Source organism: Macadamia integrifolia, chromosome 4 (assembly GCF_013358625.1).
Source record: "Macadamia integrifolia cultivar HAES 741 chromosome 4, SCU_Mint_v3, whole genome shotgun sequence".
Classification (NCBI taxonomy): Eukaryota; Viridiplantae; Streptophyta; class Magnoliopsida; order Proteales; family Proteaceae; genus Macadamia; species Macadamia integrifolia.
Window position 1 is genome coordinate 20,395,679 of NC_056560.1, and position 23,468 is coordinate 20,419,146.

General features: G+C 40.9%; 1 protein-coding gene across 5 annotated transcripts in view; it reads left to right on the forward strand.

Annotated features, from left to right (window-relative positions):
- LOC122077148 (MADS-box protein SVP-like) overlaps positions 1–23,468 on the forward strand; it is a 55,998-nt gene that overhangs the window by 9,521 nt on the left and 23,009 nt on the right. For all 5 annotated transcript variants that reach the window (XM_042642975.1, XM_042642973.1, XM_042642972.1 and 2 more), the window contains one exon: positions 5,806–5,884. In XM_042642975.1, coding sequence (XP_042498909.1) covers positions 5,806–5,884 — 79 coding nt within the window. The remainder of the gene's footprint in view (positions 1–5,805; positions 5,885–23,468) is intronic.

The following is a 23,468-nucleotide window of genomic DNA, read 5'->3' on the forward strand; positions in this document are numbered from 1 at the left end:
ATGGAGGCTTTTGAAGAGTTTATGTCCCCCTTCCAAATAAAATTATGCATCCACTACTTCATAAGTTTTTCTAGAGATCATCGATCTCACAGGCTCTACCCTTCCTGCCAACGATAAAAGCTTCCCCTTCCAGCCAACAATGCAAGCTTTAAATTTATCTTGCAAGGGCAATTACTCCTCCCAAACTCTATCTATAAAGATTTCCACCCTTAAATAAAGATATGAAACAAATTGGTACACCAAGGGCATAAGAGGTTTGACCTCTTTTAGATGGCATGATCCTCCCCATGAAAAGGTTGCTCTTATTTGAAATCAGATTTAGAAGGCCTCTAAATAGGACTTCCTCGGCTAAAATAAAGAGAATGGAAGATAGAGGATCCCTTTGGCGAAGACCTTGTTCCACCCCCAAATAAGCCCACTAAATCACCATTGAGTAATACTAAATTCTGGTAGATGATAAAATCTGCTGCAACCAAGCAATCCACCTATCACTAGCCCTCACTTCTGTAAGACAAATACTCATGTCACCTCCTCTATTCGATAAATGCATTAAGTTGGCAAGCTCTGAAGCCATACTTGTGTTGGAAAAACGTAACCTTCCCCTTCTGAAATGCTCCTTACTCCTGGATAAGGTGGTGAAAATAACCTCAAAGCCAAGATTTTTAAAAGAATCTTGCAAAAGAAATTTCGCATACATATAGGTCTGACCTTTTCAAGAGAAGTGGCCCCCTCAATCTCTGGAATTAAAATAATAAAATGACTGTTGACTCCTGTTGGGAGAGATCCATAAATGAAATGCTTCTCACCGCTCTATGTATGTCAGACTCAATGATATCCTTGTATCTTCTGTAAAAAGCCCTCGAAAAGCCATCTAGACCCAGGGAGCTATTAGGGTCAAGATCCCAAGCCACCCTCTTGATCTCATTTGGAGAAGAAACTGAATCCAAACCCAATCTATCAACTTCATCAACAACTGATGGAATACATGAAGCAACTCTGGGTGATCTGTCAGAGGAGCTAGGCCCTTTTGAAAATCCTTATAGTAATCCGGAATATAAGAACCCAACAAATTTGGATAATTAATAACTTGACCATCTCCCAGCTTTAGAGATCGGATCAAATTTTTTTGAATGTTGAATCTTCATAGAAAGGTGGAAGAACTTAGAATGTTTATCACAATTTTCTCGTAGCTTCTCATGCCAATCCAAAACCTTCAAATAGGCTGTTCTATTAGCTGCTTCTTGAGAAAATAAAGTGTCATCCATGTCCATAGAATCAACGGACTCATGCCTAGTCTCCAAAGTCATTTTTGCCTCCTTAAGTGCCTCCTCAATGTTTGGAGAAGACCAGCGACTCCAAGCTTTCATAAACGGTCAGGCGCTTCAATTTCTGCGAAGGAACAAATATAGGATATCCCAAAATCATCAAACAAACTTTTTTTGGCTAACGACGGGTATCTAGGCCTTCAGCCTGACTAGTCCCGCGGGCCCATACTGACCCCACAACCGCATGGACCGGGTCATACCGGGGTTGAATGAGAACCATTCAATTTTCACTGAAGCAGTGAAGAGCACTAAACACCCTTGTGTGAGTGGCCCATGGTGTGTCTAATGGGAGTCGAACTTATGACGTTCAAGTTTACGGCTCGTACCAAGTTCATTGCTCACCAACTGCACTACCCCCTTGAGAAAAATCATCATCTTCCACAAACAAACATCAAACAAACAACTTTGAACTACTTCAACAAAATCATCATCTTCGATCTAAAATTTTATGAAGGCAAAATGAGCAATTTTGAGGTTGAGAAAAAGCTTTAGACATCGCACCAATAGGAGAATGATCAGAGGCTAACTCTCTGCAACACCTTCTACACACAATCCTCAGCAAAAGAAAGTCACACATCATATCCAAATCAGCACAAACATTACCTCGTCGCCAATTATTCAACCGTGTGAATTTCTTGGCTTGAGAAGGCAAATCCAGCAAAGAGCAGGCATCCCTCCATGCACTAAACTCTGCAGCTGAACCCAAACTAAAATAAGTAGAATGAAAAAGGACTATATGCCATAATGACTTTGTTTACCCATAGGATGGATAATGAGCTGGTTAAAATTGACGAGAGGAAGATTCGCAAAGTGATTATTTGAAGTATTTAAGCTCAACCATAAATAAAGGAGATATAGAGGATGATTTAAAAAGAGAATCAGAATAGGATGGATGAAGTGGAGAGGTGCATCCAGAGTGTATATTTAAAACTTAGAGAAAAAAAATTATAGGAGAGCATATGACTAGCTATGATGTATGGTGCGAAATGTTGGATTGTTAAAAAACATCATTAGATAAACTTAGTGTAGCTAAAGTGAGGATGTTGAGATGGATGCGTGGTAAAAAGTAGGAAGATTAAATAAGGAATGAACAATATACACGATATTTTGTGAGAAATTCGTTTGAGGTATCATGGCTTCAATGGAAGCATTTAGATGCTCTAGTACGGTAGCGTGATTTGATACAAATTTAATGAGCTAAAACAAATAGCGGTAGACTTATAATGACTTTTGGAGAAGTGGTGACGAAATATATGCATAGCTTAGGCCTTGTATCAAGTATGGATGTGAATAGGATTGATTGGAGGGTAAGGACCCATGTAGGGGTGTTAATCGATTGGGTTGGGCCAGTTTCAATTGGCCCTAATTGAGCTTCTCCACTTCACTACTTCACACTGGGACCATCCTATTTAAGTAATTGGTCCTCATAGGCTAAGCATGGTCCCATTTATAAACGTTCAACCTAGTACTGGTCTTTAATTAGGCTACCAATGATAGGGCTAAACGGGTCCTAGACATGCCTTAAACGGTCTAATGACACATTTATCCCTATGCAAGCTCTAAACAAGTTTTAAATATGTCGGGCTAAGTAAATGGGCTTTAAATATGTTGGGCTGAGTTAGGTTATTCATCAGTCAATCACGGTTGGTTACCCTTCAGGTAGCACCTTTGCACTGGGAAATACTGAATGTTAGTCAGGCTGTGCTTGAGCCTGACACATTTAATAATGAACTGGGCTGGCTTTGGGTTTTCATGGTCAGGCTCAGTCAGGCCTGCTAGTGCGGGCCTAAAATTGACACCCCTAGATCCATGTATTTGATCCTGTTTAGTTGGGATAAGGATGAGTTGAGTTTATTTTATTCAGGAGACACTAGTTTGTATCTCGTTTTTCTTTGTAGTATAATTTTTTTCTTTTCCCATTAAAAATATGGGAGGAGGTTAGGTACTCTGTCAGCTTTCTTGGAGCTAGCGGTTCAACCAATTTAAGGACTGGGATGAGAGTGGCATAGGGTACTTACCAGAAGCATGTCCAACTAATTTGTTTGGGGACTTACTGACAGCATACCCACTAATTTGTTTGGTCACACAATGGTGATTCATGATCTAGATGAGGGGTTGAGGACTCAAACCTAGGGCTATAAATTAATGTTTGTAGAATTCTACGTAAAATTTGTAAAATCACGAGCATAGATATTGTCTTAATTTATAACGGATTAGGATTTATAAATTCATAAAACATTTTAAATTTTTTTAATAAAAAATATTCATTTGTGGTTGTGGTTTTTTTTTTTTCAATTTCAAAAAAGACAAATTCTACCTAAGGGATTAATATTTTTTATCCGTTCCATGGTTAGGGGGTGCAAGTTTGGCCATGATGGTCCCAACCCGCCCTTGGCCCACCATGATCCTGAACAAGTATCGACATAAAAATTTTGGCCCTGAGGACCAACCCGACCCTGAAATTTATGACCCTAAGTCAGGGTAGGGCGGGTAAGGGTTGATGTCTTTGGCCCACCCATCTTGCCCTGAACCTGGCCCTGATTTTGGCACGATCCTGCCCTGATTTTTGCATTGATGTTGATTTTGGATTTTTTGTTTTTTTAGGATGTTCTCTATGTTTAACATGACAAGGGTTTTGAGATTTTCAGATTGTTTGCCTTATTAGGATGAACATCTTCGTTTATCGTGACAAATAATTGAAATTTTTTGGATTATTTGCTTTCTTAGGATGATCTCCTCTATGTTTCCCATAATAGTTGGAGTTGCTTGTATTGTTTGAATGTTTGCTTTAGGATGTTCTCGCCATGACAAGTAATTTGTGACTTTGTGTTTTTTATCTCCCCTTTTTATTAAGAATATTTTTTATTTTTTAGTTATTTCATATTTTGCAGGGTCAGGGTCAGGTATAACCTGACCCTTGATGGCAAACCAGAGTCAAGGTCAATCAGGGTCATCCCGGCCTAACCTTGAAAAATTAGGGCCAATCAGGGTAGGTAAGGGTTAGCCTTGGATTGGAGTTTTGCGACCCTGAGTCAAGGTCAAGGCGGATTTGGGCCTAGTTAAGGGGACTCAGGGTTGGGCTAGGATTTTAAGAAGCCCAGCCCAATCCGACTTTGTTGCACCCATATCCATGGCTTAAGAATGACTCAGATCTCATGAAAGGATAAAAGATAAGGCAAAGGAGAATGACTCAGATCCTACGAAAGGATAAAAGATAAGCCAAAGGGGAAAAAAAAAATAATAATGCATAATGAGTATAGGTAATTGAAAGAGATAATGGATATCCTAATTATTCTCTCTCCCCTTGCATTGCTAAATACATCATAAGCATATGACAGTTGGTGACTGATTAACCCCATAAAAACTTAGAAACGAAAATCTAAACGATGAAAATAATAATAATAATAATAATAATAATAATAATAATTATTATTATTATTATAATAAAAAAATCAAACAATTGCACAATGTTAGGATTTACGTAGTTCGTAAGGTGTTTATCTTATAAAAGATGAAAATAATTTTACTTTGTATTTTTTTTTTAAATTCTTATAACCCGAACAATCAGGTTCACATACAAGAACAATCTTGTACGTTTGTGTATTTGAAATCTATTAAATGAAGAGAGAGAAAATGGATTCTAAATCAACGGATTAGGGACGTACGAGAATGTTTTCATATGTAAACCTGATCTGCTCACACGCAAGAATACAAATTTCCATCACTATCCCTATATAAACCTTAAGATATACAAATTTTTGGATCTCAAGCTCTACCGGCTTTTAAGATCATTCATTCCGAAGGCAGATTATTACCTTAGTGCACAGAATACAGGACATCAATCCTCAACTTAAGTCGTGGTTTTTTTATAATTCTTTTTTCAGGATAGCTTTAATGTGCATGCGGGGTAGGGGTTATTATTTATTAACTGCCAAACGTAGTGGGGGAGGTATTGCCATTCCTTACTCTACTGTATTATCAAAGGAGATATCAGAACTCAAAGAGGAGAAAGCCAACTTCACTTTATCCTTGCGAACTTACAACCTCTACAAGTGCTTTCCCCCATTTAGCAATCATATTGTTTTTTAAAATTATCAAGTTGATATTGGTTTTTGAGACACACGATCTCTCTGTCTGTGTGGCTAATCTTCGGCCAGAAAAAAATAAATAAATTTATAAAAGAATAGGGTTACAGGATTAGTGTACCCCTAAAGAATCATGAGATATTTTTCTACTCTGATAGTGAAGATGTACTTGAGAGGCCGAGACCATGAAGAAGAAATCCAGGTTCTGGTGTATGCATTGCTGAATGGCATTAGTCCGTTATTCACCCAGAATAAGCATGGTGGGCTGAAATTTTATACTGTACTAGAAATAATAATTACTTTTTAGTTTGAATCAAACTATTTCATTGGACTAGATAGTTCTTTAATCTTCAGAATGTCAGAACTAACTTTTGGCATTGTCTTGTATTCCACAGTGTGAAGGACATAGTGGAGAGGCATCGTCTGCATTCGAAGAATCTCCAAAAATTGGATGAACCTTCCCTTGAGCTGCAGGTAAGTGTACACTTAAATTGTATGCTTTCTTAACCATTTTTTTTCTTTTTAGCAAACTGTTTTCTTAACCATTTGATATCATTCATGTGCAACAGTGAATTGGAAAGAGTCAATGAGCTATTTGCTTTGTTATTAGTCCTACTATGTGCGTCACCTGGTGTAGCAGTTTTTTTTTTTCTTCTTTTTTGATGAATAGAAAATAAATTAAAAAGAAAAAAAGCATAGTATAACACAAAAGCCAAAGAGGGAAAGCCCAAGGGGAACCCTAACCTATTCAAAAGCCAAAAAACAAATAACCAACGGTTGATACATCAAAAGACAAGGTGGGAAAAAAAAAACAAATAAACAAAGGATCATGCATCAAAATTTAAGGGGGAGGGGCGGAAGAAACATCAAAATTCTAGGAAAGGGGGTAAAAATAAGAGGAAAGGTCGTGACATATAGCCACATGCCTAATTTCTTCAAGAATGGGGAGAAGTCGATACCTAATCTCAAAATTAATGGTTTCTTACGATCCTGGAAGAACTCAACCCCATAAATCGGCTTACAAGATGAATTGACCCAAGACCATATCAATCCGGATCAGCCCCCATAAGTTGATCAAGTAGCCCTTTTTAAGGGTCTTTCATTTTGCTCCGAGGTTGGGCCGAGGATCGGCTGCTCTGATACCACTGTTACGGTCCTGAAAAAACTCAACCCCATAAACCGACTTACAAGGTGAGGGGACCCAAGACCATATCAACCCACATCAATTTCCATAGGAAATCGATGTGGGATCAGCCCCCATAAGCTGATATGGGATCGTAACAAATGGCTTCCCAAATATGTTCTATAGTGCGTGATGTCTTTATTTCTTTCCCACCAAATATGAACACTAAAGGCAAGCTTTCCAATATAGTCACAATTTGATTTACCAATGAAAAATTTTAAGATCTACTTCCATTCTCTTTGAAAGGGAAGTTCTTTGACGAGGCCAACACTTATTAAGGACCCATTTCCAAACAGATCTTGAAAAGGGACAAGAAATGAAGAGATGATCCACATTTTATTGTGAATTCTAGCATCGACAACAATTGGAAATGGTTAGATTTTTCTTAAGAAGAAACCCTTGGGTAGGTAAAGATAAGTAACAACATCTCTTTTGACATTAGGAACACACTTTCCTTTGTCTCCCCTTGCTTTATTGATTCCTCGAGGAATATGAATATTGTTGTTTCCTGGGGTCTTCCCGCATCCATTTTGCAGATTCCACTCACTTGAGGGTCTTGCCTTTGTCTATTTGTTGCAATTTTTTTCTCTTTCTCATTTAGGGCCCCTTGTTTCTCTTTGGTAATGAATTATTTGTTACCAAAAAAAAAAGGTTAGAGCATGCCAAACAGTGAAATTGTGTCTAGGAGTGTTTAAATTAAATCAAACAATCTTATGCCTTGGAACTTTTTGAGATTTTGATCGAATCAAGTTCCAGGTTGGGGCAAAGTTAAATTTCTTTGAAGAATTTGCCAGAGAACTAAATCGCTACTACCTCAAGGTTTGAGAAGAGTAGAAGGGAGAGTATATCAAACCTTAATCAGATTGCTAGAAGTACTAGGACCTAGACATCAGTTATCATCACAGATAATGCATCATACTTTATACGGTCATCATATTTGGAAATAGGCACTCCATTTGTTTGCCAGTTGTCTCCAGCCAAAGACATATCACAATCATCATCAATGATATTTTGTCATAATCATCATCAATGGTAAATTGAATGGAATCACTCTTAAGAATTTTCCTCCAAACCCAAGATGCGTCATTATAGCATGTGGCAATCCAAATGTAATCCAACTTTAAGTATTTTGAGTATACACAAGTCAGTCCAAATGATTCTCTTTCAAGATGCTATTTTCTTGATAAGTTTGATGATCCTTGAAATGTTTTTATACTTTACTCTACGAAGCCCTAATCTACCTTCATCTTCTCAGAGAAATTTTTGCGCAAGTGATAGGATGAAGGAAATTAGGGTTTTCTTGTCCTTTCTAAAAGAATGAAGATATAATGGTTATGTTATAAATAATAGAAGCCAGAAGCCCGAAAATACTAGACTAGTAGATATATGAATTTTGCAATATTGATCTTATGAGTTGAGTTGCCCCGCATCATATAGAATGTTACTGTTCCATAATTGTAATCTCTTTTGAAACATTCGGAATAGGGGAACAATGATGAGCATATAGCTTCAAGAAATTAGCAAAAGGCCCAAATTTTTAAACGGAAAATGTCTCCTAGGAATACCCAAAATGTCTTTGAGTTGCCTTTATCATCATAGCAGATCTCCTGAAAAGAATGCCAAGGATTTAAGAGGATTAAAATAAGGACCAGAAATATCTAAGAAGGCATCCAAAGCTTCCTTAATTGAAGAAATAGAGCTGGGGAAGCTTTAGCAAAAGTCATAAAATCATTTACAAAAGTTAAAGGAGTAATCTTAAGGGCCTTGCATTTTGGGATTGGTTGGATTATGTTTTGCATTGTCCGGAGCCCTAAGCATTTAAATAAGCCTTTCATAGCAATGAAAAAAAATGGGTTACATGGTGTATGCAAATGAAAATGAGTGTAGCAAGTGCCAAAACATAAATAGTTGTTAGGGTTCAAAGATATTAGTTATATATTATGGCATTTTCTTCATGAAATTTGTACGGCGTTCTGTGTGGGTAAATTTAATGGCTAGTGCTTCGATTCCTTGAGCTTTCTAATCTCTAAAAATATGTTTTCGAGACATAGGAATATGGAAGTGGAATACACTTCTTATTGTGTGTCCTTATGTTTCTTTATTTATTATTCTTGTTATCTTTGATTCAAAAAATCAAAACGCAGAAAATGCATGCACCTTGAATAATTAAACTAGAATTCAATAATTTCCTTAAATCATTATCGTGACTTTATTTTTTCTTTAAAATTTTGTTAAACTATTATAAATTTAAAGAAAGAGCATAACAGATGTGTCCACCACCAGCATTTTTATTTTTTTAATGATTTATAACAAAAAAGCCCAAAGAATACAGGGAGGGCCCCCAAATAAAGGGATAACAACAAAGAGGAAAGAAAGATACAAATAAACTATCCTTAAGGGGTATTCTAGCTCACAACACGCAATTGGACAGGGAAGTCCCAAGAGTGAACTACATGCCTATTCGTAGAAGTATCCACGCAAGATCCAGCACAAAGATTAGGCTTGCCCCCAACTTCAAACAAATTTCAAATATGATGAAAAATTCTAGATTTCTTTGTCCATCTTCTAAGATATCTTTTCATTCAAATTTGATAGATGGTTGCACAAAAGATAAGCTTGCCCACGATGTTACAACAAGATTTTCCATTAAAACTCTTCCTGGCCCATCTACATTCCCCTTGAAATTCAAGGATTTATTTCCTAGATGGTAGCATCTTTGTAGAAACCCTTCCTGAATCTGAGAGGATAAGTGGCAGGCAAAGAACAAGTGGTGAATATCTTTTGTTGCATTCCAGCATAGGCAGCAGTCTGGGAGGGAGAGATATGCCTACCATTGTGTTGGAAGAGATCGAATGAGAGCTCCCCAAGCAATGAAACTGTGATGAGGGAAATAGCCCTTAAACCCGACGATTTCATGCCAAGGAACTTTAGGGGCACAGAAGGCACTAAGCTCCACACAAAAGCAGTATAAAACACCCCATAACCTATCCGTATCCAAACCCACAAGGTCACTGCTCCCCCCACGGTCTTCTGACAACACACAAAAGAGCACTCCATACCTCAATCAAACTAGAAGGGAGTAGCAGGCTTTTATCAGAGATGATGAACCTTGGCCAGCCTCTGTCTTCCCAAGTCAAACCTGATTCTATCACTATAGACATTGTGCATGAGTCCATGAGGGTCCCAATTGTCCAGCAAAAGAAAATAATTGTACCCGTCATCAATCCTAACCTTGATCACATCAACCACCAAAGTCCTGTATCTTAAACTATTCCTCCAAGCCTTACGATGAACTAGAGTAGGATACAATCCAAATGGAGTTCTTCCCAAGAAATTGGGAGTACATCTAATCAACCCAAGTTTTTTTCCTCTTTTCAACCAACTTCCACAAGAAAGAGTTCACCAAAGATTTAAGCTTCTGAATCATAGAGGCAGACCAAGCGCTTTGGTCGAATTGATGAAGGAGCTTTGCACTGCTGACCGAACCAGCTTTAGGCAACCTGTAAAAGATAAAAGCATTGCTTTCCACAGCTAAAGCCTTTTCCAAAGGTTGTCCAAGATGGGGTGCAATGATGTGCATCTAGCTTGGAGGAAATCAACCAAAGGCCCAGATATTTGATTGGAAGATGACCCAAATAAAAACCCCAAATGGACTTTAACCTCTCGTTGATGTCCTCAGAAATGGACACCGAGAACAAAGTAGATTTCTACCAATTAAATCTTATGCCCGACAACCCTTGCTTCCAAAGAGGGGGAGTTGGCCTTTTTGGAAAACATAACATCATCTGCAAAGGCTAGGTGAGATATTTGAGTAGGTTTGCATTTTGCAGAAAGATTAATGAATTTCCGGTCTACTTTAGATTGGATACCGCTAGACATAACTTCCATGCAAGAGTGGAAAGATAGGGGGACATTGAACATCCATGTCTAATTCCCAGCATGCTTTGAAGAAGCCAGCTGGACTTTCATTGACGATCTAGGGTAGAGAACTGAGTTGAGGATATACAAAGGAATACCCACTCGACAAAGAGGGGGGAGTTCATCCTTCTCTAGATCTCTATAATAAAATCCCACCGTAATGAGTCCTAGGCTTGTAGGAATTTATGTGTCAGAATATTGAGAGAGCAAACCTTAGTGTCGCCTTCTTGATAGGAGAACTTTCAATCTTTCACTTATATGAAATTTTCCTGATACCTGTAACAAAGATTGTTAAAAAAATTGGTGGGCTGAGTCGTGTCACTTGACACTATCTTTAAACCGTATATGCCCCCTATGGTGCAACCGGGAATATTGCAAATCAACCTCCAAAATAAAACAGCCAAACGGGTCCCCCAGTAATCGTGCACTCGACTACTGGACCCCTTCGAATGCTACAGGGCTGTGCTCAAGCTAGAAAACAAAACACTCAAGAAAAGGACATGTGAAATCCAACAAAACTCAATAAAGAGATCAGTAAATGTCTCCTGGCTGTTACCTAATTCCCTCCCTACCTATAAAAAAAAAAAGAGATCAGTAAATGTTTTCATGTTTTCTCCTTCTAAGTTTCACCACCTTATACTAGAGAAAGTAATCTCACAATTTCTATGATTCAATGTTTAACGCATCTATGGCCATTAATTTTTATGTTGCATTTGGTATAGCTCCTGTCCCAATGCCGTGACCAGCAATGACTCTTTCCCCTCCGGTGGCCCCTGCTGCCGGCACCACCTCTAACCCTATCAGTAGCCTCCCTCCTCCCCCTTCCGACAACAACTTTTCCTCTCCTCCCTCCCTTCAACCTTCTTCCCTTCCTGCACTCCGCCTCTGGACTTCGGTCATCTCCTCCTCCTAGACACACTCTTTTTTCACCCTCCAGCTACCGATAACTCCTCCCTCATTGGCCTTTGTCCGCCTGGCCTTCTAGATTCAAAGATTTTGAAATGAAAGAATTGTGTGGTAGGCTCTTTTCTGGGAAGCAGACCTCCATTCATCACTGTTAAAACGTCCCTTGAGAAGTAATGGAAACCTGTTTGCTCTTTGTCCATGTTCATGCTCGACAATGGGACCTTCATCTTCAACTTTGACTCTGAAACTGATAAAGCTTTTGCTATTGACGGTGGACCTTGGCATGTTGGGAATAAGCTTGTCTTTCTGAGACAATGGGATGCTTGGACTTTGTTCACCAAGACGGAGCCCTTCTCCATCCCTCTTTGGGTGATCTTCCCCAACCTACCTTGGTTACTGGTGTGTGAAGGGTCTTAGTTTGGTTAGATCTCTCATTGGCAAACCTTGTACTCTGATGAACGCGCCAAAACCATGGACAAACTATCTTTCGCTAGAATCTGTATTGAAGTGGAAGCAGACCAAGACCTACCTTCTACAATTTCAACCATGAAAGGAGATTGCCACTCCTTTATGTAGGAAGTCCAGTATGACTGGCTGCCCCCATCATGCTCATTTTGTAAATGCTTCGGACACAAGACTGTGACTTGCAACAAATTCACTCAGTCTGAACAAGCTCCCACTGGCCACCACCAATATAGCTCCCTTGGGAGATCAAGCACCCTCGGGAGATCTTATACCCATTGATAATCAAGCTCACATCTTAGATAGTCCCCAACAAGCTACCTTCATTGAAAAGACCAACAAGAGACACAGAAGAAATAGACTCCGGAAGGCCTAAACGCTGATCACTGCTTCTGCTTCCCTTCCGACTGAGACTTTACACCCTCGGACAGTTGGTCCACTGTTGATGGCTTTTACCTTTGGTCCCAATCCATTCTCGGTTTTGGATATGTTAGACCCTGATGGAACTGTTCATGAGCCTCCCTGCTCACACGTCTTTGCTTCTTCCTAGGTTCTTCCTTGTGAGGGCTCTCTCCCTCTAGATCGCCATGTTGGACTCCCACTGCCTTTCAATTTATCGTCTAACAAGCCAAATCCCATCCTGCCTCCTCTTCTCCCTCTGCCTACTTCTTCCGTTGTTACTATGAGTTCTCCGCTCTAGAACTCTAACCCTTTTCCCTCAACCGTTAACCCTTCTTATTCCAACCTGACGAACCGGTTTATCCCTGAACCCCCTTTATTCCCTTGAACCAATTTCTCCTGGTTCAATTACTAAACCAATTCTCTAAATAACCGGTGGATCATCTTTTTTACTCGGGTAACCTTTAAAATCCGACACATTCTTTCATCCATCTTAATCCAAGCAACTCACTGCCCGACCCATCTACCAATATACAACTTCCCAACCCACTACCTAACCTGCCTAACCTTATTCTTTCCAACCCGTTGTCCCCTTCCTCTTAGCCCGACTTTGTCTCTCTTTGAGCGATCATTGCTGGCTACCCCCTTTGATTGGCATCGACATGCACCACTGATTCCACCAGTCCCCTCCAGTTTGATCATTTGCTGAGTGTCACTGCCACTTCTACTCTACCACGCTCAAGTGCTCTACCCCCTCCCTCCGTCCCTGCCTCGGATGTCTCCCTCTGTGTTGGGGGCACTTCAACCCTCCACCCTATTGCTCTGTCGGCCTTGGAAGGCCTCTCTGCCATTTGCACCAACATGGCTACCAGCTCTTACCTCTTGCCTCTGGCCTTGGAAGGCCACATCATTTCTTCTTCACTTCTGCCTCCTATCCCTTTGTCGTGCCCTAGAAGCGACACTGACATCTGCACTAGCCCGATCACTTGTTCTCCCTCTGATATTTTGGTGGCCTCTGAAGGTCATGTCATCACTTCTACTTTGTTGCTCTGCTCCTCAAGGTCCATTGCAGACCATTCCAGACAATCGATCTGACCAGGACACCATAGATAGCTCCAAGACAATGTCTCTCGTTCAAGATCCTCCTCGGAAATCATAGAGAACCAATCACTTGGATACTATTAGAATTTACAATAGTTCTGATTCTCTTGAATAGAGCAATTCTCAGCAAGCCCCTCCGACTGACTCTTTGGATGAGATCCTTCCTTCACCTCTCTCTATCGAACCTTACCATCATTTCCACTTCTCTGCCCATCACCAACACTCTTGCATTCATAACGACCCAAAAGAATCAAAGCAAAAGGTCCTCCATTATTACCAGATCCTCATCCTCACCCTCTGCCTCCCTTGTTATCGGGTGTAGCCGCTGACCTCCCCACCCTCCCAGGGTCACCTCATCCCCAAGACCCGTTGTTGCTTGACCATGCTTTCGATGCCCACCAACCCGGGTTCCTAAAGATTCCTTGGATTGTTCGGAATGTTCAAGGTCTGAATTCCTCGTCCAAACAAGCTGAAATCAGAACCAGTATTCGCTCCTCAAAAGCCAACCTTTGTTGTCTTCTTGAAACCCGTGTTCTGGAAGCTAATGCCTCCTGGATTGCATCCTCGATTGCCCCCTCTTAGTCTTTTACTTCTAACTATCTCCACAACTCTAATGGGAGAATTTGGATTCTTTGGGACCCTTCCTATCTGTCCATCTCTACTCAATCCTCCTCTGCCCAAGCCATTCACATTTCTATCTCCCATCACTCTGGTCCCTTCCTATGCTTTCTCTTAACCATCTAATCTTACAATCGGGCCTCTCTTAGGCTTCCCCTCTGGGCCAGCCTGCTTTCTTTTGCTCCCCTTTTTGGATCCAGGCCCTGGCATTGTGGGAGACTTCAATGTCACCAGCTTTAACCATGAAAAGCATGGAGGAAACCCCATTGACTCTCTGGTAGTTGACTCTTTTAATGACTGTATTGATGATCTCAACCTCACTGATCTCAGATGGTCCCGAACCAAGCTCACCTGGCACAACCGAAGATCAGGTAATCTCAGGGTGGCTTGTAAGCTTGATAGGGCCCATGTCAATGAATCCTGGCTTGACTCCTGGAATTTCTGACCACAGTCCCATCTCCATCCATGTTTTTCCCTTCCGCTCCTTTGGTCCTAAGCCTTTCAAGTTCTTCGACATGTGGATTTTCCTCTTGGATTTTTAACCTCTTATCTATAGTGCTTGGAACATTCCCACTCCTCGCTCCCTTTCCCCTCTCTTGGCCTTTGCCAAAAAGCTCAAGAATGTGAAAGCTTCCCTAAAGCTTTGGAATTCCTCTACCTTTGGGATCATCTCCTCTCAGGTAGCTTCCTGGCTCGACATTCTTCACTCCATTCAAGTCAGGCTCCAGTAGGATCTCCTTAACCCTACCCTGGCCGATGAAGAGAAAGCGGCTGCTTTTGACTTATCTTTGGCTCTGGACCAAGAAGAATGCATACTCCGCCAAAAAGCTTGCATCAAGTGGCTAGAGCTGGGAGACTCCAATTCTTTCTACTTCCACTGCTTCCTCAAAGCCAGGAATAATGCCAATACCATTCCTAAGATTATCTCCTCCTCTGGGATTGAGCTGTTCTCCCTTGATCGTATTAAGTCTGAAGCCATCTCTCACTTTCAGAGACTCTTCTGCCATGCTCCCTCCCTCTCCCCTAACCTTCTCAATAAGTTTATCCTAGATGAGCTCCTTCCTTTCCTCTAATCCATTCCCAGTGAGGAGGAAATCCTCTCGAGTCTCGACCATTCTTTCTCACAAGGCCAACAAAGCCCCGGGTCCTGATGGCTTTAGTATGGGTTTCTTCTCCGCTTGCTGGAACATCATTTGTAATGATCTCATCCATTTGGTGTGTAGTTTATTCTTCAACCCTAATCAAATAAGCGAGATCAATCACACTTTCCTTTGTCTCATTCCAAAAAAGGAAGGAGCGGAGTCCATAAGTGACTTCAGACCCATTTCTCTTTGTAATCTCCTTTACAAGTTCATTGCCAAAATCCTTGCCATCAGGGTCCAAAAAGTCATTGACTCACTTGTCAGTCCCAACCAATCCCCTTTTAATGATGGTAGGAGCATTACTGATAACATTATCCTCTGTCATGAGATTATTCGTGGTTTTGACCGCAAGTCTCACTCTCCGGCTGCCCTCCTCAAGATTGACATCCATAAAGCATTTGATACGATTAGTTGGGACTTCATATCTAATGTTTTGACTCAAATGTCCTTCCTGGAATCTTTTGGCCATTGGATCCACACTTGCATCTCATCCCCCCGTTTCTTTGTCCTTGTGAATGGTAGCCTCATCGGATATTTTCCCTCTGGCTATGGTATCCGTTAAGGATGCCCCCTTTCCCCTCTCCTATTCTCCCTCTCCTTGGAGGTCCTGACCTACTCCATTTAATCTGCTACGGACCTCCATCTCGTTTCTCTCATCCCTAAATGCAAATCCCTCCCCTATTTGGCTTTTGCTAATGACATCATGATCTTTTCTAAGGTAAATACTCTCTCTATCACCACTATCACGGACTCCCTCCGCTCCTTCGAGTCTATTTCGGGCCTCAGCATCAACCTTCTTAAATCCAATATCTTCCTCTCCGGAGCCTCTCATAATCTCTAAGCTAACCTTCTGGGAATCACCGATATCCCGTTAGGTTACTTGCCTGTTAAATACCTGGGTCTCCCCCTCATTTCCTCCAGGCTCTCTTCCCACCAATGTACCCCATTACTTGATCAGGTAAGGAATAAGCTTCAGCTCTAGAAAGGCAAGCTCCTCTCCTATGCTGGTTGTCTTAATTTCATCAGGTCGGTCCTCCAGTCCTTGTACCTTAATTGGTCCGGAACTTTTGTCTTTCATGTCTCTGTGATTAAGTCCTACAAGATTAACGAACTAGGTAGGGTTAACTCAAGGGGCTTAGGTAGATAGGACCAAAGAAACTCAACAAACAAGATTAAGCATGTAAAATAAAACGAGACTAATAAACAAAGTAACCAAAAGCAATAATAATCTAGATGGAAAAACACATAAATTCTTACTTAAGTTTCAAGTGGGGACATGGGGAAGGGAACAAATGACATACGAATGTTAGGTTTAGCATAAATCAATCTAGACACCCAAATTAGATATGCAAACAATCAATGTTCTCTAGCAACCAACTAAAATAGAAAATCAGCAAGGGTTCTTTGGAGATATAGCAGTGACGAAACAACTTAAAACAACCGGTAAAATGTAGGCATAAACAAAGGGCAAAGGCTGGCTTCAATGTTAATGGGTTGCAATATATAATAGGGATTAATGGAAGTGGGGAGGGTTTAGTTTAGTGTTTTACCATACTGCTGTTCAGATCTGAGGAGAAAAGAAGAGATAAAGGTCTCCCAAAATAAAGAGATGCAGTCCACCTTTAGTTGATGAAGACAAGTCCAGCCGATTGTAGAGAGATCAGCACCAATGGAGAGTAAACAACAACCGAGAGTAGCAACTGCCGAGGGTAGCAGCAGCAGTGATGTAATGGCAGCAATGTGTAGCAGCAGCAGTGATGTAATGGCAGCAGTGTATAGCAGCAGCAGTGATGTAATGGTAGCAGTGTGTAGCAACAGCAGTGAGGTAAGGGCAGGAGTATGTAGCAGCAGCAGTGAGGTAAGGGCAGCAGTGTGTAGCAGCAGCAGTGAGGTAAGGGCAGCAGTGTGTAGCAGCAACAGTGAACATCGAAAGGGGAGATCAGCAGCAACAAAAACAGCAGCAGAAAAATAAGAATGAAAAGAAAAGAGAGGGAGGCGAGACAAGAGAGAAGAGGGAAGAGAGAAGAGAGAAGAGAGAAGAGAGAGTCGAGAGGCTAAGAGAAGAAAGAGGCAAGAGAGAAAAGTGAGAAAACGAGAGAGTGAGAGAACCGTGAGAGGGGTGGGGGTTTGTTCTTGGCTTTTTTTTTCAATTAACATTCATTATTCAACCGTGGCCTAAGCCATTACATAAATATCAATTTAGTTACTAAAAATAAAAAGAGTCAATTGACTAGTAAATAAAGACTTCCTAAAAACTAATCAACCAATAAAGTAGTTTCCTAATTAATTAAAAGATTAACAAGGAAAGAATATACTACAAATAAACTACTAAACTAATAACTAATGGGGCCCACAAGATCTTCTAACATTTGGAAAGAGAAAGGGACTCGATCCAACGTTGGAATGGCTGGATCGAGCTTTACTTCTTCCTCCTTTTTTCTTCTTCTTTTTTTCTATTCTTCCAGCCACAAAGATGGCTGCTTCTTCTTCTTCTTGTGCCTGTACACCTTGATGTCCCCATCAACTCTCCCCGACTTGGAAGAATTCACCTCTGGTGAATTAAAGCTCATGTAATACTCAAGTAGGTATGGGTTGAGTTGTTGGACTTCTTGCATTGTGATCCAGGTGTTGTCAATTTCCGGACGTCCATGCCACTTGACCAAGAACTCTCTAGAACCTCCAGTGTGTGGACACAATCTTCTCCTCAAGGATTTCCTCAATTTCTTCAGTTCTCCTCGTGACCTTAGGCACAGGTGGTAACGAGGTGGGGGGAAGTGGTAGGCTTGGCTCAGAAGTCTCATCAATGTTGAAAGGGAAGTCTTCAAGGTCATCAGGATAAAAAGAGGTGAAGGTAGAGGTACCATGGTATGGGACTAGGTCTTCAACATTGAAAATATTGCTGATCTCTATGTGAGCTGGAAGATCAAGAACATACGCATTGACACCTATCCTCTTGAGTACCTTGAACGGACCTGTGCTACGAGCATGTAGCTTGCTCGCTTTTCCCCTAACAAAACGTTGTGGCTTGATTCTTACCATCACCATATCACCCTCTGGAAACTCTTGTAGCCTTCTGTGCATATCTGCCTTCGATTTGTATTACTCATTGCTCAGTGCTATCTGTCTCCTTATACCTGCATGCAAATCATGTATATGCTGAGCAAAATATTCGGCTGACTGGGAGGTCCTAGAACTAGACACGACTGGGATAAGGTCTATGGGTGCCCGAGGTTGGTATCCTGAACAAATCTCAAAGGGGGACAGACCAGTGATACGGTTCTTAGAACTGTTATATGCAAACTCGGCCTGGCTGAGGACTCGATCCCAACTGGTAAGGTGTTCTCCTATGAGGCAACCCAATAAATTCCCTAAGCTGCTATTAACAACCTCGGTTTGGCCATCGGTCTGAGGGTGGAAAGCTGAGGAGAAACGGAGTTTCGTTCCCATCATCCGCCATAGGGTCCTCTAAAAATGACTAGTGAACTTAACATCCCTATCGGACACTATGGTGAGGGGTAACCCATGGTACTTGACAACCTCACTAAAGAAAAGTTTGGCTACTATGGATGCATCGGAGGTCTTAGAGCATGGGATAAAATGGGTCATCTTCGAGAAGCGGTCAACAACCACATAAACAGAATCGTGGCCTCTCGAAGTTTTTGGGAGACCAAGCACGAAGTTTATGCTAAGGTCCTGCCAAGGGGAGTAGGGAACGGGTAGGGGAGTGTACAAACCCGTGTTTTGCTTTTGTTGTTTGGCGGTCTGGCATGTCCTGCACTGACCCACAACTCTAGCAACATCCCTCTTCAGTCCTGGCCAAAAGAATCAGTCCTCAACGAGGGTGATGGTCTTATCGTGACCGAAGTGGCCAGCGACTCCCCCAGCATGCAATTCCCAAATCAGGAAATCTCAGAGTGAAGTCCTGAGAATGCACAACTTGCTTCCTTTAAAAAGAAAACCCTCCCTATGTAGGTAGTCCGAGCGGTTGACTGGGTTGCCTTCACTCAAGGAAGTGAACGGCTCACTAAAATCAGGACAGGTGGGGTATTGGTCCTTGACTCTCTCGAACCCTACAACCTCTACACTCATTGCTTGGAGTAGCACACTAGCCCGACTCCTAGCTTTGGTGCGACTGAGGAACATGTTCACCCGGCTCAGTGCATCTGCAGCAGTATTCTCGACACCAGGTCTGTGCTTAAGTACAAAAGTGTACTCTTGGAGAAACTCAACCCACTTGGCATGCCTCTGATTGAGTTTCTTTTGGGCACTAAGGTATCTCAAAGCTTGGTGGTCAGAGAATAGTATGAATTCTTGCGGTAAAAGGTAATGTCGCCAATAAAGCAATGATTGGACAACCGCATAGAATTCCTTGTCGTATGTAGAATATCGTTGCTTAGTTTTATTAAGCTTCTCACTAAAATAGGCAACAGAGTGGCCCTCTTGTCCTAGGACACCACCTATCCCAATACCAGATGTATCACAGTTAACTTCGAAGATCTTAGAGAAATCTGGGAGGCACAGGACTGGAGCTTCAGTCATAAGCTTTTTAATCTCATTAAAGGCCTTCGTAGCACTCTTAGTCCATTGAAACTCCTTCTTTTTCATGCAATCGGTGATAGGAGACATAATGGAACTAAACCGGTAGATGAACCTTCTGTAGAAAGTGGCTAAACCATGAAAGCTTCGTACTTCATGAATGTTTGTTGGCTCAGGCCACTCTACAATCGCTCTCACTTTCTCAGGGTCAGCAGATACTCCCTGAGCTGACACAACAAATCCCAGGAAGATGACTTGATGACTCATGAAGGTGCACTTATTGAGGTTGACAAAGAGTTTCTGATGTAGGAGGGGTTCCTAGATGACTAGGTCTCCTACAAGATTAACTAACTAGGTAGGTTAACTCAAGGGGCTTGGGTAAATAAGACCAAAGAATCTCAGCAAACACGATTAAGCATGCAAGATAAAGCGAGACTAATAAACAAAGTAACCAAAAAATAATATTAATCTAGACGGAAAAACACATAAATTCTTACTCAAGTTTCAAGTGGGGACATGGGGAAGGGAACAAACGACATATGAATATTAGGTTCAGCACAAATCCATCTAGACACCCAAATTAGATATGCAACAATCGATAAAATAGGCATAAACAAAGGGCAAGGGCAGACTTCAACGTCAATGGGTTGCAATATATGTAATAAGGATTTAGGGAGGTGGGGAGGATTTAGTTTAGTACTTTACCACACTGTTATTCAGATCTGAGGAGAGAAGAAGAAATCCAGGTTCTCCAAAATAAAGAGGTTGTATTCCACCTTTTGTTGAAGAAGATACATCCAGCTAATTGTAGAGAGAGTAGCAGCAGTGGTGTAAAGGCAGCAGTGTGCAGCAGTGCAGTTTTGTACCGGCAGAAATATGTTGCAGCAGCAAGTTTATAAGAGCAGGAATATGTTGCAGCAGCAGTGAGGTAAGGCAGCAGGTGCAGCGGCAGCAATTTTGTAACTCCAGTAATGTGTTGCAGCAACAATGAGGTAAGGTAGCAGGTGCAGTATTAACAACACAGCAGCAGAAAAAAAAAAAGTGATAAGACTGAAAAGAAAGAGAGGGAGGCGAGACAAGAAGATTGAGAGAAGAGAGAGCCGAAAGAGTAAGGGAGGAAAGAGGCAAGAGAGAAAGATGAGAGAACGAGAGAGAGAGAGAACCGTGAGGGGTTTGAGGGTTTATTCTTCTTTTCAATATTCTTCATTAATTGAACATGAACAATGGCCAATTGCCTTACACTTAAAGAGAGTAAACTTCCAAAAATAAAAAGATACTTAGAAACTCAATTGCATGAAATAAAAACTACCTAATAGATCAATATAAAGAAATCCTAGTTTCCTAATTGTGTAAGACAATCAAATATCACTAGATTTAAAGCAAAGTACTAGAATCAAATAAGATTTGGTGGGGTCCACAAAATCTTCTAAGATCTTCTAAAAATCTGGATCGATCTTGGGACCAAATAAGATTTGGTGGGGTCCACAAAATCTTCCAAGATCTTCTAAAAATCTGGATCGATCTTGGGACCCACAAGATCTTCTGAAATCTTCTAAGATCTTCTAAAATCTGGATCGAGCTTGGGGCCCACAAGATCTTCTTCTTTCTATTCTTCCAGCCACAAAGATGGCTGCTTCTTCTTCTTCTTGCGCCTGTACACTTTGATGTCCCCATCATTCTGGAACCCCAAAAGCAAAAGCTGAGAAGCATAACCAAATATACCCTTAATAAACAACATCATTAGCTATAATGCATCCAAAGCTCATAATTTCTGGTCACCTCTTGGGTGGACCATGATTCGAAAATGATACTTAGGAGATCGATTCAACCATTCAATTAGTACCACGAATCCACCAAATTCATTATCCCACAAAGCAGGACTGTCCAATTGGTGAACCATCCAAGTGGAGCTCATTGTTTGCAAGATCTACACAGATGGTTCATACACTACTAGATTGAGAGTGGTTCACACTTTCCAATTGCCCCTCTTCTGAGAACAAAAAAGGGTTAGAATATTGGAGCGTGAAATCAGTGCCTACAGTTCTAAAGTGCCTAATACATTTTCAGCAATCTGTTGCAGTTTCTCTGACTCTGTGATATTTAGTTGTATGTACCCGTCCTATACCCTAATTGCCCTACCGCTGAACTTGAGCTCATCCCACAGGTAAGACATTTTATAATGTACCTGCAAAACCTATTGTAAAATCCAATTTTTTTACCTGGCTCAAGTGTTTAAGGCATATGTGTGGTCTTCTTGTGATCTAAACATCAAGCCCCATGGATAAGACTTCATTCACATGTGCTCAGAATTTTTCCAGAACTTTTCCCATCAACACGAGTGTAACAGAAAATCACAATAAGGGTTTCATATGAGACTAAAACAACCACCCTTAATTTCCGTTCAGGTTCCTTAAGCTCTTTCCAGTGAAAAAACCTAAACCAGTATAACTCAAACTAATTCAATTCCTATCTTCAAATAAAAAGAACCAAACTGAACTAGACAAACCACTGTTTTAGCACTCACCAAGTCTGTTTCTCATGTCAACTTGACTCAATGGAATTGATGCAATCAAAGAATGGCAATTCTGTAATTATTTCAACTTAGCCTTATCCCAACTAAATGGGATCAGCTACACGGATCGTTGCCCTCCAATCAGCTCTATTTGATGCCATACTTGGTACGAAGCCTAAGCTATGCATGTCTTTCCTCACCACTTCTCCTAAGTGGCAGAATTGTAAAACAGAATATTAGAGGGATGCTAAGTAGATAACTAGGGGATGGGACACAAAAGGAATTAATATTTATAGAGTATACTGGGAATTAACATAAAATTAGGATAGGGACAGAATTTAAGATGAAGGGGTAGGCATTTTGGGAAAGAGGGGGCTATGGTGACAAACAATATTATGTCATAAAGTCTTCTTCAACATTTGATAAGAACAGAAAACCCAGCAGTAGAGGATTTTGATTCAGATAGGAGAACTCATAAATGGAAGCTTGAAATTGAACTGAAACTCTAGTGGAAGGTAGCTAATACCCTGGCCTATTGATTCCATCTGAAAGGCACCCAAAACAAAGATCAAAATATGAACTACAATTTCCGCAGCTCAGGTCCAGTGATAGCAAGAGGACAAGCCCTGAAGTTAGGTTTGATTCTCACAATTAGGAAGGGATTAGGGGCTGAGATTCCAAGGAGTTGGTCGCCCAAGGGAGGGCTTCCTTCAACCCAAAAACCAGGTCAAACGGGGGAGAGAGAGAGAGAGAGAATAGCAGTCGTGACTGGTCATATGTGTCACTAGAAGCAGGAAAGGAAAAGAAACCTACTCAATGTTGAAATTACATGTGTATATAAGAGGAAAATGGAAACCTACTCAAGTAGGAAACTAAACCTTAGAAACTATCTCCCATGTTAGTATGTTACCCAACTTTCTAAAATAAACAAAATAAAATAAAAGATTACAATATTATCTTCTACCAACCCCCTTTGGACCAGAAACATGTTTTAGGACCAGTTCGTCTCAGTTTGGGTTCCAGATCTTGTCATATCAGTCCAGCAATGATATTGCTACTCCATCAGGAATGTTAAGTATACTCAATGCCGTGCCTGCATTTTGATTCCCCTAAAGTTAAGTTGTCCAACTCAAATGGCTCATTCAAGTCAACTCACAAGTACAAACCTTTATGCCAAAAAATTCAAAACTTTTTTCGCAATCCCATTCTTCTCTTTTAAAAAGGAAAGTAGATGAAAACCCCATTCCTCCCTGCAAATGCTTAGATGATGATATAACTCCC